This window comes from Solea senegalensis, linkage group LG18 (genome assembly GCF_019176455.1).
Source record: "Solea senegalensis isolate Sse05_10M linkage group LG18, IFAPA_SoseM_1, whole genome shotgun sequence".
NCBI lineage: Eukaryota > Metazoa > Chordata > Actinopteri > Pleuronectiformes > Soleidae > Solea > Solea senegalensis.
Genome location: NC_058041.1, coordinates 4,598,604 through 4,615,896, shown reverse-complemented (window position 1 = coordinate 4,615,896; position 17,293 = coordinate 4,598,604). Strand labels below are relative to the sequence as shown.

At 41.6% G+C, this 17,293-nt stretch overlaps 1 protein-coding gene across 1 annotated transcript; it reads right to left on the bottom strand.

The window, feature by feature from the left end:
* Positions 1 to 3,084: 3,084 nt before the first annotated feature.
* On the bottom strand, positions 3,085 to 16,785 carry ubtd1b (ubiquitin domain containing 1b). Its single transcript, XM_044014339.1, has 4 exons — positions 15,988 to 16,785; positions 8,840 to 9,067; positions 8,588 to 8,745; positions 3,085 to 7,991 (listed from the first exon to the last, which is right to left on the bottom strand). Exons 1-4 carry the CDS (start codon positions 16,067 to 16,069, stop codon positions 7,740 to 7,742), a joined length of 720 nt encoding a protein of 239 aa, XP_043870274.1. The 5' UTR covers positions 16,070 to 16,785; the 3' UTR covers positions 3,085 to 7,739.
* Between the last annotated feature and the right edge of the window lie 508 nt (positions 16,786 to 17,293).

Sequence of the window (17,293 nt, the reverse complement as noted above, 5' to 3'; positions counted from 1 at the left end):
CCCACGCACCCACGTTTCCCGCCTTCCTAATCTCTGCTGACATGGTTCACGGTTGCAGTTTACAGTAAATGGTATTAGGTGATAGTATCAGGCGAGGGTTTAGGTGATAGCACCAGGTGAGCGTTAGGTAAGTGGATGAGAGTCCAGTGAGAGCAGGGGGTTCAGGGATTATTGGTAAAGCCGCTAATAACTGACCCCCGCGACGTGCACACAAACAGGCTCCTCCGCACTGAGAGGATTTAACTTCTTCATCTATTCTAGTTCAAGTCCTCTGTTATTCTGGACAACAGAACAGACTGCTATGCATAACAATCCTTACACCCCACCTTCTCGTATTTATACCACAGAGAGCACACACTCCTCTGATAAACATCCTGGTGACTCATGAGTGACCTCCAGTTCCTGTAAGTTAGCGCAGTAGAAAACTGGAGGTTCAATAACAGTCAGCGTTTCACTGTTTCATGCACACTTGAAGATACATGGGGAAAAACAAGCTTCTTGTAAATATTCCATTTGAAAGTTGTTTATATGATAAGTCCTTTTTTATTGCTGCTAATAATAAACAAAGTGTATTTGATTATGGAATCAGAAGACACCCACGATTGTCAGAAGGGCCAGAAAGGAACCGTAATCTGGCCAATGACCCTTAAGTCACACATAGTGACCTGCAGGTTCTCGCGTTCTCAGTACGATGCTTCTTCCCCAGCTTTACGTTCTGATCCAAATGTATGGTCTCTTTTTTGGAATAAAAACAAAACAAGATGGCCTTGGTCAAACTGCAAGAACTTGAGTGTGACCAATAGTTGACAAACCAGTGTTTGACATCACTGCATGTTACCACTTGCTCACAGTTTCCTGTACAATAAATCCATACTTGGATGATTCTCAAGCTGTAACTGAACCCTCCTGACTGACTGACCATTAGCCTGTGTGGGTCACTTTGGAGTGAAACCCACAGATATTGTAATTCCAACATGTAGAAAGGGAATTTCCAACAATGAGACGACATACAGTGTTATATGTAGCGGAGCGAAATGAAACTAACTGTAGTGTATATCTTTCTCTGGAAGATTTTATGCTGTTTTTTTTTTAACCACTTCCCTTCCAGTGACAGAACTTTCCAGCATATGAAGAGGAATTGTATATTTGTAGCTACAAACATTTGTTTTGGTTTGAATAAGAACAGCTGAGTTGGAAACTCCCGAGTTCCCAACTGCAAATAGAACGCAGTGATTGAGACATTAACTCCTCAAGAAAATATCTGTGGAAACCGAACCGTGCCATGGCGTGGCGAGGCGAGTAGAGCCAGTGGAAATGCGCCACAAGTGAGAAGAAGAAGCTCATTCAAATTGAGCATAGTTGCCCCCCGGTGGCTATTCAATATATTACTACCAAACTGGAAGAATTCTATAAGTGGTCTATGAGTCCACACCAAAATCAAAAATGAGAGTATTGTCTTTCTTACAATAGGCTCATTACAGAGAGTGAGTCTCTGTGGCCTTGTGGTGCTTTTAATCCGTCTATGTTAAAGTCATCTCATTACATTTTAACCCTCAGCTTTGCAGATCATTGGGGAGGGATTCAATGTTATGATGTCCACTGCAGTGGTTTCTCTGCACACAGAGAGAAAAACAAACTGGAGAAACTGAGTCGCATTAAAATTACAAGGCGAGCTGGGACACTGTTCTGACCCCAGAGACTCTGAGCCTCTGGTTAAACCCTGCAGAGTCTCCACTGTGGCGTCGGGTCATTGTGGGACCGTCGGGGTGTGTGTGTGTGTGTGTGGGTGGGGGGGAACGGAGTTTGTAATGAGGCCAACTGGGCGAGTGACCACAGACAGAGCTCGCTGTGAAAACTCCACCGTCAATAGGGGCTTTTTCCAGGCCTGGTGCACCACAACCCTCAGGAGACCCTGAGACTCTGACTGTATTTGCAGAAAACGGAGAGAGAAGTTGCTTAGAAATCCCCCCCCTCCACTCTCTCCCTCCGTGTATTAGGAGGATGAAGCTGCAGCAGGACAGTAATAATAAGCACCAGTAGGAAAAAAAGACTTTGTGGGCTATTTATGATGAGTAAATATGGATTTCACCTGAGCACAGATAACCCATTATCACCTTTTCCTGTGTGTGAGATGGGAAATGACACATTTTTGAGTAACAGTGAGCTCTTTACTGGAAAAATTGTTGATTACTGCAATGATTGATGCGGAATAATCAAAAATAATTACGTTTCTATTGACAAGAGGATGCTGTGGAAACAGTTGCAGTCCCATTACGCCATCTCACCTGCCATTTTATTAGGTACACGTGTTCAACTCTTTGTTGACACAAACATCTACTCTGCCAATCGCATTCAAGCAACAAGTGTATTTACTGCTGAAGGTCAACTTGAGCATCAGAATGGGTCAGAGAGATGATTTTAAGTGACTTTGAATGTGGTATCAGGCAGTATTTCATGAAACTGATGATCTACGGGGATTTTCATGCACAACTATCTCTAAGGTTCACAGAGAACAATCTGAAAAGACAGAAAATATTCAATGAGCGGCAGGCTTGTGGGAGAAAATGCCAGAGGACAGCGAGACTGGTTTAACTAACTTGCAACAGCAACTCAAAAAACCATTATCTGTGTCTCTGAACACACAACACGTCAAAAGCTTGTCCTGTGTACCTAATAAAGTGGTTGCTTAACATTTTTGGGAAATGTAGGGAATTATTACACAAGGTTGACAAAGAATTTCACTCCTTCATCTAATAACAAATGACAAATAAGATTCAATAATAACTCAATACCCTTAAAAAGATCTTTGCTTATGTTCATATTTTAAACATCCTGCACACACATTGTAAATAAATAGATTCATGCCTGAATGTGTTTAAAACATAACAAGGCTGTGTAATGTCTGAGTGTGTTTTTACTTGTGATGATCCTGGACGCCCAGGTTTCACTGGAGTGTTTGCAGAAGAGCAGAGCACCATCTTGTGGCACAGGGGTGAACTGGTGTCATTTTGACTGCTGACACTTATGATCTAATTCATTTAAAAAAATAAAAAAAAAAGGAAGGAGGAAGAAAAAGCAGAACAATACAATACTTTGAATTTTATTCAACAGTTTAAAAACATGATTTAAAAGGAAACCAGCATATAAAATGAACACACACCAAGTGGTAAAATAAATTGTGTGTCATTCATCATCAAGAAACATTCATATAATGACTTTAATTTTTCTCTTTGTCTAAATATACCACTTTTTTTTTAATTCTTTATTTTTTTTAATTAGACACATACTTTACGGTATAGAAAATGTGGAAAGACTGTTTTGAGATTTACTGCAATGCCTTCTGGGAAACAGAGTTGTTACAGTGACAATGAGTTATAATTTCTGTGAGATAAACATTTCCTTCTTTTTTTTATGGCTTTTACTGTAGAACCAGTTCTAATAAACATATAGTTTTTAGTCCTTTGTGTGTCGTCACGGAGACGTCTAGCTACGCGTCTTATTTAAATGTGTTGCATCTCGACCGGTGTACTGATCCACGTCTGTCTGTTGTTGTTCCTGAATAGAGAACTGTAGAGCGAAGATGGCAAGGAAAAGTGCAAATGTTCTGGAAAATCTGAATTCAAGAGTCACTCTGGAGCTTTCAACCACATCTCGTCGCGTTCCTCTGCTCAAAAGATGGGAGAATAAACCCATTCCGCTAAAGAAAGAGGACTGAAAAATTAAGCTCCGCATAAGCCGAAAAAGTGAAACTTGAGTGCAGTTTTGTTTTTCCAGATGAAAGCTAAGGAGAAGAGGGGAACTTTGCATAAAACTGACTCGAGGCACAACTTCATGCACCGGAAACAAATTTAGTGAAACTAAAATGAGGACTTGAAGCTGGGGTGGTGTGAACTACCTAAAACTACCTAAATAATAACTGAGGTGGATTGGAAAACACAGGAGTGACAACTCACTGAAATCCTCCGTTTACACTAAACACTGGAAACAAAAACAGCAGAAAGATAGAAACGAGTTCTGATTGGCTGTGGCTAATTTGTGGATCTGCACCAGGCACATGACTTTTCACTGATAGAGTAAAACTCTTGCCTAAAAGGTCCAGGGTGTAAAATTTAGGAGGATTAATCTAAGCAAAATGAGGTACACAGACATCCTTTTTGGTATGTGAAGGCCACCGTAGTTCCCAAAAGTACTTGGGAAATTGGGAGTAGTGAGCAGAATCTGCAGTCTCACCACTACTTTTCTTTTTTATAAAACACACTGGACCTTTAACGGACATAATCATTAATGTTAATTGAGTGACACGTGACGCAGCGTCTATGCTGTGTAATATATATATAAAAAAACAACACTTGTGCTTTTCATTTTCTATGACAGGTCAAAAATGTCTGCTGTAAACAAACAAATAAAACCTATGTCAAATATTAATAGTCAGACTATCCTACGCTACATTTGTCATCAGGGTAGATTTAGGCAATATCAAAAATCATTGTATAGGCAATATTAAAATGGACTTAGTCTTCAGGAGGCAAAATAAAAAGAAAGTGTCCAGCAAAAAAATCAGCTGTCAATCACAATCGCCTCTCTCTTAAGTCATTCTTTATCATCCATTTTCCTCTAAATGGGAACATAATTTACAAAACTGACATCATGTTCTGTTGAAGAAGAGCAGAAACCAGTGATTGAGGCCATTAGCTCCTCAGGAAATCCTCGAGTAAGCTCATCTTTACATGTACTTCCCTAACGAGTCGACCCCCCAGAAGACTACATCCTTTCTTACATACAGTCTATGCTTTGTGTCCAAACAATTAACCATGATTAAAACAAAATGTGTGCTCGCCTCCCTGGAAATACCTCAGCGGTGACTTTACTGTAAGCGACTCTGTACTGATAAGGGATCAAAAAATGGTTTGTGTTCACAGCGATAAGCGAGGAGCTTCCTTTTTTGTGAGTTCATACCCTGAGGGACCCGACAGTCGCTCCGTGTTGCATCACACTACCGACAGATGGTGAGAGACGCGAGGACAAAGGCTCACTTTCAGCGAGGACGCCGCCGCCGACAAACGTTGCGAGCAGATCTTTTCCTCACCCTGAGGCTCAGTAAACGCCCTAACCTGCAAACACACAAGGACGGACCCGAAAATAGACAGCAAGGAAAGTCTGTGAATGGTTAGTGAATGATTGTAACAGGCGGGTTTGTACCTGCAGTTTGACATGATTCTAATAACACTCATCACTCGGTGCTTAATGAAGTCAAAAATATAAGATATGCATGAGGTCTATGTCTATAATGTATTGCACGTACAGAGAAAAATGCTCATTCAAGTTTAGATTAAAATTAGTGAGAAATTCCCAAAATAAACGATTTGTAAAAAAAAAAGAAGTGATTTTTAACGTAAAAGTGAAAATTAACGTAAAGCAGTGAATAAAAACAATGATCGTCAAGCACGTCTGCCCACATTCAAAATGACATCACTGTGACGTCATTAGGGATAGTTCAAGTACTATAGCTATATAACTATTGCTGTTTTTAGACATGAACTGTCAGAAAATGGGGTCTGAAGGAAAATTAAAGTTTCAGTGTGTAACAATTAGGAGGATTTATAAGCAAGTATGTTTGTTTAGGTGTATAACTGCTGTAAAAAATACAACATTTTCAGGCAGAAACTTAAAACGCACACATCTTTTCTGGTATGTGAAGGCCACCATAGTTCCCTGACGCACAGGTAAAAGGAGGGCTGAAGGCTTGTTTGTTGCAATACTCAGTTCCACCATTAGATGTCACTAACTCTTACACACTGGAGATTTAGCGGTAGATTCAGTAATGGAGTAGCTGAGATTTTGTTCCAAAATACAACATTTGAGGACATTTCTTTCTCACACGCAGACTTTCTGGACAATTTCAGAGAAATGTCCGCCAAGTATCACATTAATGTTTTTTTATGTCAGCTGGTTGTTTGTAATACTGAGAATCAACACTGCAGCTTTTCTGGCTCATTGTTTTGGTTCACTGCTCCACTAATGGCTCTCATTGACACCCCCCCATCACATAATACATTTGCTGGGCGGCCGTTTTCTATATCGATGCTGGTGAAGAAGAAAGTCAAGCATTTTGAGAAGAGACGGAAGGTTGCAAATTAACAGAGGAGAAACGGCGACTGAACACAGCATTAACATTCATCAGGTGGACGACAAAACGAGACTAAAAGACATTTTATGCTGCCCCCTAGTGGTCTAGGTGGAACATTAAGTGGACGGTAACACTGCTTTTAAGACCGTGGGATATGATTGAATGCAAAAGGTTTGATTCAATGAAGGGGGAAAACAGTCGTGTCTCAGTGAGCTACGTCAAACTGAAAAATATCAGAGTAAATATACTGTATATTGTTTTTGCCCTAACACACACTCATACATACACACACACAACATATTTTTCAGCAAAAGATTCAGAGAATAATACAAAAAAAGGCAACAGTTACAGCTCGGGTCAATCTAAAGAGTTCCTGAATCTAAAAAACACAGAGAGCTTAGCTTAGTGGTAAAACTAGCATCTTCCCGGACAACGACCCTTTTTTTTGTTTGTTTTATCATGTAGAAGGCACACAAACTACCACAAAAAAACGTATAGAAATAATCTTCAAATGTGCAAAAAAGCTCAGATCAGATTACATTATTTCCTCCGTAAAAGAAAGACGGTTGGGGGGGGTGGGGGAAGAAATGTTTGGGTGCTCTCTGCCGCCTCCCTCTGGATCTGTGGAGGAGCAGAGGAGTCCATGGGTGTGTCCAAGAAGAAATGTGCTTCTACTTCTGCTGCATTTTCTTCCATTGGCACTGAAGTTACCATTAGATCGGACAAAGAGAGCAGAGGCACAATCTTAAGTATGTGACACACACATCAAGGCTGATAATTCTAATAAACGTTCGCTTTAACATTTCAAAGTGACAAAAGACGGAGAGGCTGACTCGATCATGTCCCCCAAAAATTCAACGACACGTGAAAGATAAAAACAAAGCAGCACTTTAGAGTTTCTCCCTCATGTAGTTTGGTACGTACCTCCACCACTTTAGTTTCATTTTCAGCATTTAAGGGACAATTTGGGTGTATTTAAGTGTGGCTGTATGAAGTACTGAGTTCACGGTGCTCTTCAAACAAAAAGGCTACTAAAAATCTACACCCGTTTAAGTCTAAAGCATCTTAAGAACACGTCTGCTGCTTTACTTTGCTGTCAGGCAGAATTTTCCCACTGGAAACCTCTCGCTCTCCAAACCAAAGTCCATAGAGAAAATCAGCGATTTTACATGATGGCACAGAGGAGTTGCTGACTCCATTTGTAAGTTCATATGTCTCGTTTTCTGACTTCAGTGTTTGAAATCCTTAATTCTGACTTAACAAAGTGACACAAAATGATCCAAAGATGCAGAATAGCAGCTCCTGTGTCGTCACAAGCTAAAAACACAGATTTTCATCATGGATTTTGGTGTGGGAAAGTGAGCAGTTTGCAAACTTCAGTTTGAAGAAGCTAAAATGTTCTGAAGATATCTTAGACCTCTTCACGTGTACATTTAATTAGGTGAGTCTTTTGCTGAGAACATGGTATCACTGTCAATACCTCATACACCCACACCCTCAAAAAAACCCTCAAAGTACTACTTTAAGATGCACCTCTGGTCCTTTAGTGTCTGCCACCCCATCCGTCCTCCCTTCACTTGTCCTGTTGACTTGGACTCCTGTTGATTCTCATTTATTCAGACAAGGCTGGTGACAGCTTGGGGTCTTGCAGGGCCTGTGGGTTGACGATGACCTGAATGACAAAGTCCTTCTGGATCTTAGCGTCCTGCAGCCGCGTCTTGTCCGTGAGCAGCTTGCCAGAGAAGAACCAGCGCTGGTGGGTGGTGTCGATGTCCTCCTGGGCCTGCAGCTGCTTCTTCAGCAGCCCTATGGTGTCAGCCATGCTGGCACTGAGGCGGAGGTCCTTACCTGAGGACAGTCGTACCTACAGGGGAGGGGGACACATGCGTCACACGTTGTCTTTTGTATTTCAAGAATAAAAGCCAACTCGCCCTAAAACAGGAACTACAGCTTTATCACAGGACTGTTTTCAGTCATTTTTGTACATGAATTAATTCATTTTATTGTTTGCTAGCTTGTTTTCTTTTTATTATCCTTGTTGCTTATGTCCTCTTGTTCCTAACATATCTGCTCATCTGGCTGCTGTAAATTTGGGAGGGACGAGGGGCCATGGGATGGGATTAGATGAAGGAGATGACGACATGGAAAAAATGACAATGTTGCCATGTCTCGTGTTGGACTTGCACTGCATCTGTTGACAAGTTCAAACAACCATATGGAACGAAAAAAAAAAATTGACAGGGCCACAGCTTTGAAAACTCCACATTTGTTTCCAATGGCCCTTTTAAGAACAGCAGTGAATGACAAGCTAGTGGTGCTGCACTGTGATCACTACTGCTCTCTGCTAACGATTAATCTCATGATTATTTGTTTTGCACAAGCTCTGCCAGGACCAGTAGTCCTGATGGGGATCAATAAAATAAGGGTATAATAATAATAATGAACTATTATGGGGACTACCTTGAGCTGGAATTCCTTTTTGGGTGCTACAGGGGGTTCCGGACTGTCACTGGGGTCCTCGTCGCTGCGTTCCGAGATGAGGTTCACGGGTGGAGCCAGGCAGTAGACGGGCAGCTGGTAGCGGTTCCCGAGTTCATCGTAACACTCTGCAAGAGTACCTGGAGATAGGTGTTGAAGAGCAGAGCACAAATTAAGTTACACCTTTCCAACCTTAATTTTCCGGTTCTATTTTTGTGTATTTTCTGGTCTCACCGTGTGGCAGTGTGATACTGGCTCCGTCCACGATGGCCTGCGCCAGCTCATGGTCGTTACACTCCAGTGCCACAGCAGCGGCCTTCAGCGCGTCCCAGATCTCTTTGCGGCCCTCGAATGCTGGTGCCGTGTCCCAGAACTCATCCCTCTTGCTCCGTAGCTGTCCCTCCGTCATCGGGTAGTCGCTCTTCCATTTGGGCCGGTCTTTCTTTAGAGGCTCATTGCGTCCTGTGGAGGAAAGGATTGTTAGATAATGGTACATCTTGGCGTCTATGGTGTTCTGCTATGGTGTACATAAGGACTTGACCAAACCAAGTCAAGTCTGTACCACGGCAGTCTGCATCTGCGGCCTGAAGGTAGCAACCTGAACTAATCTGCTAGAGGATGGCTGGGGTTATTTATGGTTACGGTACACGAATCACACAACCTTTTGAGTTATCATCACCACATGAGTTAACGACATTCAGTTCTTCTTGAATAATTCTTGTTGAAGTGTAACTGCTGATTTTTTATATCACGTCATCCACTGCGGATGGCCTATGTGTTGTGTTCACTGTCCTTTCGTAAATAAACTCCTGTTCTTAAGTTTCTACTTGTTATCCCCAATTTTTACACATTAAACATCTATTTATTACACGTTTAAAAACAGCATTTAAACACATCGCATTCTCCTCTACGTTTCACTTGAAGGAATTACCATGTGTGACCGAACCCGACCCGAGCGAGACAATCATTTCTGGATTGCAGGGGACAGATTGATGGCTGAACAACACGACATTGCATCCTGTGCTTTCATCTCTCTGCGGTCATAAACGGCACTGCCAGCAGAGAGAAACGCTAGCTGTCACCAGAGACAGAGAACATCACACCCCACCTCAATCCCACTGTGTCATCCGAATCTAAATTTAGCAGGTCATTCAGAGTTTGCAAAATGCATGAAGCATGTGAAGCTTATATCCGTCTATGTAACCTTACCTGTGTTTGCCAGCCGTCAGTGTAAACATGATGCACACCTGGGGCCAGGAGAGCACTAGTCTAAGTGGAGGGTCACACTACTAGTGATGGTGGCTCCATAACACTTTGTTTCCCACCCGTCTGACACTGATACCAATTTCACAACCTTGAATTCCTACTGATACCAGTTGGATACCTTGTTTAAACAATATTATTTGTAAGAAAGGATCATTTTGAAAGATGGAGCTAAAAAAATAGAATAAATGTAAGGTGCAGGTAATAAGATAGTGGACAGAGTTGTTTGCTCAATCACTAAATTGACGGAGAAATGAAAACATAATTGGAATGTCTCATGTACATGTACTGTAAAAGTGAAACACTGAAAAATACTTCTCTAAATCAGACACCGATTTGAAATCCACAGACCGTCAAAAACACATTTTCAGCACCCTCTTAAATATGAAACAGGCCTAAGCTCATGTACAAAATGCCTGCGGCGCAGAGATGCCAGTTGACGAGGAGTGGAGTGATGGAAAATGGAGGCGAGAGTATGAAGAAGACAGTGCTCATCCAAGAGGTTGCCTTTCTCTCAAACAAATTATTTATAGAGCAGACGACTCAGGAGGAGCAAAGTTGGAGGACATGTGCTGGTGTAGGATTAGCACTTGGAGCAAGAGTGAATCCCAACTTATTCACCACCACCACTCAGAGTCCCGGGACAGGAGCGGTGAGAGGATGTGAAGTGTATTCTCACGTATTAAGACGTAACCGTGTCGAACATTAACAAGGTGGCGATATTAAAATGATTGTTAGTCCTTTTTCTACCATCTGATCTGCATATAACATGTTTTTGTTAATACTAGCATCTTTAAATAATAATAATATTGAGGAGGGCTTCGTTTCACAGAAGTCAAACTTTAAGAAAGTACTTATTTTGACCCAAACCACAATCCTCTCATAAACCTAACCAAGTTGTTTTTGTGCCTTCACCAAAAGGGTGACCATTCAACGCCCTTAACATTGTGTTTACTGCCGTTGCTGTGACAACAGAGGGCCGTTAGGCCCGCCACTGATAAACCCCACGCCCTCCCCTATCTTTCTGAGGTTGTGGAGGAACCAGTGAGCTGTGTGTAGCAGCAGATGTTGCCCTCTGCACTGCAGATATTCTAACTTTAAACTGATAAGTAGTTGGCAGATCAACCTCATGGCTGACAATGTCTAACTGTGATTTTTCTGGCAGATATTGCAATTGAAATTGTTTATAAAATAAGCCTCAATTAAATAAAAAAAAAAACGAACCGTAAATTGGCATAACTGAAACCATTTACAGATGTCTTACATAAAATAACTGATTGCATAGTTTGTTTCAAACTGTGATTTCAGTTTGAAAACAATTACTTTTACAGCCCTACTGCTGTATGGTTCATATTAGTGAATTTGTCAAAATAGCACAGTATTGTGAGCAACTCTGTGGTTGAAGCTGTGGACCAAAACGAAGGCTGAGGGTCTAACAGACTCACTCTTTATCTCTTAGAGACATGTTCTCGCTGATATCTTCAGCAGATATTATCTACAGAGCTGATGCACTGCACAGTTATAACACCAAAAGATGTGTGACTGCTAAGGGCAGGGTCACACTTTCACTCGTCCTCTAAGGTCTGCACGATGCAGTTTTCATCATCTGCTCATTTCTGTGTGGTTCCATTTTGACCCTACATGAATTAATCAATGCACACATGATGCCAACCATACGACATTGCTTGAGGTGATATGTAGAAGTCCACCAGTACCAGCAACATGTACAACTCGGCACTCAAAGAATACATGGAAACACAAACGAGAGCGATTTCCAGGTGAGAAATCACTGCTACTGAAATAGAATTTGAAACAGAGTACATGTATGGAACGCTAGACTGATGCCAGCCATTGTTTTAAGTATGAAGGGAACCACAACCTTGTACGCACTCCAGAAACGTGAAGCAGGTCTTTACAGATGTGGAACGCAGCAATATGACCCCCGCACTAAGGACTCTCTAGATGTAGTTTGCCTCCAAAGTCTTTTAGACATGTTTAGCACCTGTATTGTAACTGTACTTTCATTGACAGAACAGGATTTCTTAAAATTACAGAAAAGTTTTGCTAAACTCACTACAAATCACAGTGTAATGCAGAATTACACAATGTTTTAAAGCTTCGGGAGGCTATTACCAAATAGTACAAGGTGTGTCATAAACAAGGTATAAGGATCATAGTGCATGTCAGGTTTCTTGGTGTCCTGTGTTGAGAAACAAACAAAACAAAGAACACAGGGTCATCTGTGGCCGTTACAGCTTTACTGTACCTGTTTCTGAGAAAATGACGACAACACTTAACGTAGCTTTGAGCCCCTAAAACATTTAACAGCCAACACTCCCTGGACATGAGGCAAATAATGACCGTTTCCTGCATTTCCTGCTGAATAACAGAGACCAGCGAACATGCAACCAGACACAAGGTGAATCCACACAGACAATTCAATGCAACATTCAGTCTCGTCTGTATCGCTGGTTGCCTTAACACAACAGTACATGTGTCATTCTGCAACATAAGATAAAGTCTCAAAGAAAGCCCATCTGATAATAATCAGTTTTCTCCTGTTTAAACTGTCACCCTTCCTCTGAAGGATGATTTTCTTCTTTATCTGGAGCCTCAGACACATTAAGTTTGCTCAGATTTTCCACCACGCTATTATAATTGCTGAGGCCTACTCTCTGTCTCCATCCCCGCAGCTGTTGAGTTCTATTGTGTTCGACCTCTTCCTTTCACATAGCTCTCTATATGAGGATGTTGAGCAGAGACGATTCTCCCCCTGTTAGCGCAGCCAGGGAATGACGCAGTGGGGCATGATGTGACTTGTTCTTTTTTGATCAGAGTCTGGTGTCATAGGAAGTTGTCAGTTGATAGCAATCAGGGAAGGATATTACCATGAACCCGCCGCCAAAATCCTGGGAATCTCAGCTGTGACAGCTTTGACTTTAAATAGTCTGTTCATCAGCTGCATTGGCAAGCAACAAAGAAAGAAAGAGTAAAACATTAAAATTACATATTCTGCTTGAGAAAAGCTAATTCTGGGATATTTCCAAGTGGCTAGGGGTCAAAAATGTCTCCTTTGTTTCCCTGATACAAAGCTTGAAACCATTTTGAAAACATCCTGTCTTTGTGGAATAAATTGGAGACAATTGCTGCTGGAACAGGATCAAGTGAAAAACCAACATAAAGATGTCAGAACCTGCGTCCAAATGACTCACATACTCTTAAACCTCTGAACAATCTCAACAGAAAGGAGCTTTGCAGCAGTTGATGGGATGAAATGTTAAAAACATTGACAAATCATTGTCTTTTCAGGATGTCATTAAAAAGACCATGCTGGATGTTACCAATATTTTTGTCTCTGCAGAATTTCACACCGTCTGCCAACTCAGCTGCGTGGCACCTGCGTCATTCAGTTTAGTCTGGTTGTAAATATAACATTTACTCAGTGTTGAAGCAGTGATCCAAATCCCATGTGTCACTATCAAAGACAAGTGTAGAAGGACAAAAAAGAGGGGCAGGGTGCCAGTGTTTATCTTAGGGGGAATGTCATCTTCTGGGAAGAACATGAACTCGACTTCCTGACGGGAAACATCGGCATTTCAGTATCCGCAGGAATCAATGTAACCGACTCTGCTTTGTGGTTAACAATTACATCCTGCCCAGTCCTTCGCTACACTGAAGAATGGTGTTCACGGGGTGATGGTGTTACCACCACAGACAGCAGCTGATACACAGGAGGGACACTGTTGGATTGAGAGACAGGCTCTAAATTGTCGGCGTGAAAAAATAAACCGGCCTTATTGCAGGTGCGATGTGAGGTGGATGAGGTGTAGTGTTGGTGAATCTGTACAATTAGGTGTTATCCACACAGATACAGAACTTTCCCATTTCAACCTTTTTGTTTTTGTTATTAAAACATTTTCCATAAACACAGCATTGTTTCCACAAATGTCTTCATGAACATCAAACTACTCACAATGTAGTGTATAATTTCCATCCAGTGGAACGGTTCAGTTTGGTACAGTATGGTACGTATGTTTTTGCATTTCCATTAGGAATAGCACCAAATTACTGCTTCTTTGGCACCATTCTCTAGGGGTACCAGAGTAAAATGGTACAGTAAGGTCAGGGCGGAGCTAGACCGGCTCCACCCACGACAGTCAGCTGTTTGCGCCACTCCCTTGCAAATATTTCATGAAAGTCTATTCTCATACAAACATTGACAAGTTGTCATTCGTTGTCGTCGCACCGGTAAAACATCACGCAACATATCTCGCTACCAAGTAAAAGTACTGTTCTCAGTCCAAAAGCAAGCCAATTCCAAACCGTACCATGATAGAAATACAGCTATAAACACTCCAAAAATGGAGAAGACGACATGGAGCATGCACATAAAGTTGCATTATTGTCGTAAAACACAAGTCGTATAACACAAGTGTGACATTTTGAGATTTTCTGGACACTTTTTGGACACAAAGAATGGGACCCTTTTCCAAAAATATAATTAAAAAAAGCAGTCGGTAGAAAATATAAACTTATATGTACCTAGCCCATTCCTATTACACACAAATCAATTTATCAACTACTTTACTCCTGGATTAAACTGCTGTTCTTCATGCTTATATTTAACTTAAAGTTTATTTTGTATACTATTTTAAACTGATTTATGTTTTTACTCTGCTTTAATTTATTCGTTGACTTTCTCCAAAGTAAAGGGAGGAAAGAATGGATCTATACTGACCTTAAAATGTAAGTTGAAGGCAGGGAGAGAACGGTAACTGTGACTTGCATTTACACTTGCAACTATGGGGGGGAAGTGTATTGAACAATCTGCAAGGTCAATCCAAAAAGCAAAATTGTACCAGCCAACATCTTTCTGCTATATACAGATGTGGATGTTATTACATTACATATCAAGGGAATTTCAGTGTTTGTTTCTGTACAATATAATCAATAATCATTCCCATATGATCTTAACCTTTACGAGAATCTACGGTGGTGAACAGTAAAAGCAAAACGCCTCCCTGACCAACCGAGAGAGAAAGAAAAGGGTTTTCTTTAGCTGTGTGGCTTCGTGCTAAAGTGTATTTTTACAGTGTGTACCAGCAGTCACGGTTTCCACACAGAACAAATAAAACAATGGTGAGGAAGGAGGTGAAACCCAAGCACAAGAGGTCACTGGAGATACAGGAGTGAAAAACATGAGGAAAGAGCCGGTCTCGAACACTAGTGTTGGCATTTTTGGTCTTTTATTTGCACGTTAAAGTAAACTGGGTGTATTTATACTTAGCACATGCATAATTAAACCGACTTTGAAGGATATCTTTGTCACAATGCAATTAACAAATGGTAAAAGTTTATACTCTCAATGGTTTTACTAATTCCAGCTGTTGTCTTGCGTCAGTCATAGCCTTGTTTCTCAAACTGTGGTACGTGCACCACCAGTGGTACGTGAGCTTCTTCTGGTGGTACCTAGAAATACTGTTCTACTGTATATACCAGGGTATGTGACCGGACTGTATAGAAAATGAATCAAATAACAAAAAAGTCCTTACCTCAAACCTTATCTCTCAGTCCATCTCAATCTAATTTCACTATATACCAGTGTAAGAAGTATATATGAGGAAAGGGAGGATGATAAGAGAGCAAATTATCTTATTTGGGAATAAATCTGCCTCCTGTGAAAAGTCCGTAGCTGACTTCGCTTAGACTATTTACACTACTGTATTTTAATGTTGGCGATAATGGGGTAAACTTCCAGAGCTCAATGTTTTCTCATGTGGTACTTGGTATAAAAAGTTTGAGAACCACTACATCTACAGCATGTTGAGCCTGTTAGAGCAGCTTGAAGATGCATTCAAGAAACCTCATAAATGTCATGACAAATGCAAACACAGGTCCCAACGCAGTCTTTGAGAATCACTGATATACAGTTTAAACATCAGTAACAAATAAAGTACTTAAGTGAGCAAGTAAGTAATGTGATAGACGATAGCGATGTGAATCACAAACGTTTGGGCTTGTAGTGAACAATATAAACTAATATAAAGTACTGAAAATGGTACATGTAGGTACTGGTACCTCATTCCTGATTACTACCACCACTCACACGCGGATCTTACCTCCTCGCCCGCCGTTCCTGGAAGAGCCTCGGCTCTGTGTGTCATCCCAGCCCTCCCAGTATCTCCCCACGCATCCTCCCATGGTCTGGCTTCTTCTGGTCAGTGTCCACGCGTCTCACCAGCTGAACCGGGGGTCCATCACAGACGGGGTCGGTGAACTAGGTCCGGTTAGTGAGGACGGTGCGAGTGTCTCCACAGTTACGAGCCTGTCATCCGTGACGATGAAAAGACTGACGGCGCAGTTCTGAAGTGAACCTGCGGGTCGTGACTCGTGGATGTGGACGTTTTCCTCTTCCCTGAATCAGAATAAGTTGCTGGGGTTTCACTCGATCCCACGAGATTTAAAGGTCCTGGCCAACGTTACAAAGAGTTTCTTGGTGGACCTAACAGCTTACCGTAACATCTACCTGACTTTATTTTAAATGTGTATATATAATGTTCTAATACAACCAGAAGGGGACATGTCTGCTGTCTCACTCCACCGTTAAGTTGAACATATAACGTCCAGGCGCGCGCACCTTCCTCGCTAACAGGCTAACAGGGCCAGTCAGCTAGCTGCCAGCTAACACAACATCAGTAAACACAAACTTCCGCACACTCGTGAACATTTCCCTGCGTGGCGAGATTCCGACACCGGACGTGGTGGGTGTAGTTACAGTTCCCCACCGTCCTCCATGTGTCACTTCAGTTACTAACGTCGTCTCCAGTTTTCTTTTTTTTAAGTCTTTAAATCCCCTCAAAAACGTTACTTCCCTCTCCGCTGATGAGAGGTGACTAGCGGAGGAGCTAGTACAAGCGCCGAACTTTTTTCACGCATGCGTGTATGCGCGCACCAGGGTTGCCAGGTCTGGGGAAAAAACTTCACAAAAATGAACGAGAAGACCTGAAAATTGTACATGTCACGCTGCAGGCCGGCTAATCAGAAAATCAGAATAGGAATCAGTGGAATTGATATTTTTCCTCCCCAAAGGATCGCATCGCATTGTGTGCTAATCCGAAGGGGTGAAAAATTTTGTAAAATAAGGGAAATGCAAAATGTTGCAAAATGGCTCAGTAGGGCATTAGTTCATTTGGTTATTAAATGTGTTAAATAAAATTAATCTGAAGCATCTATTCTTTTTTGTCTGACGGACTTCTTCTGTCTTAAGTAAGTTTATTAAGAAATTAAAATTAAATAAAATCACATGTCCGACAACTGCGGATCTGGCAACCCTGGCGCATGCAAGTGTTGCGTTCACTTACATTAGGACGAAAGACCACTACGATGGGACAACGCAAAAAAAAAAATACAAACTCATCCGACGGT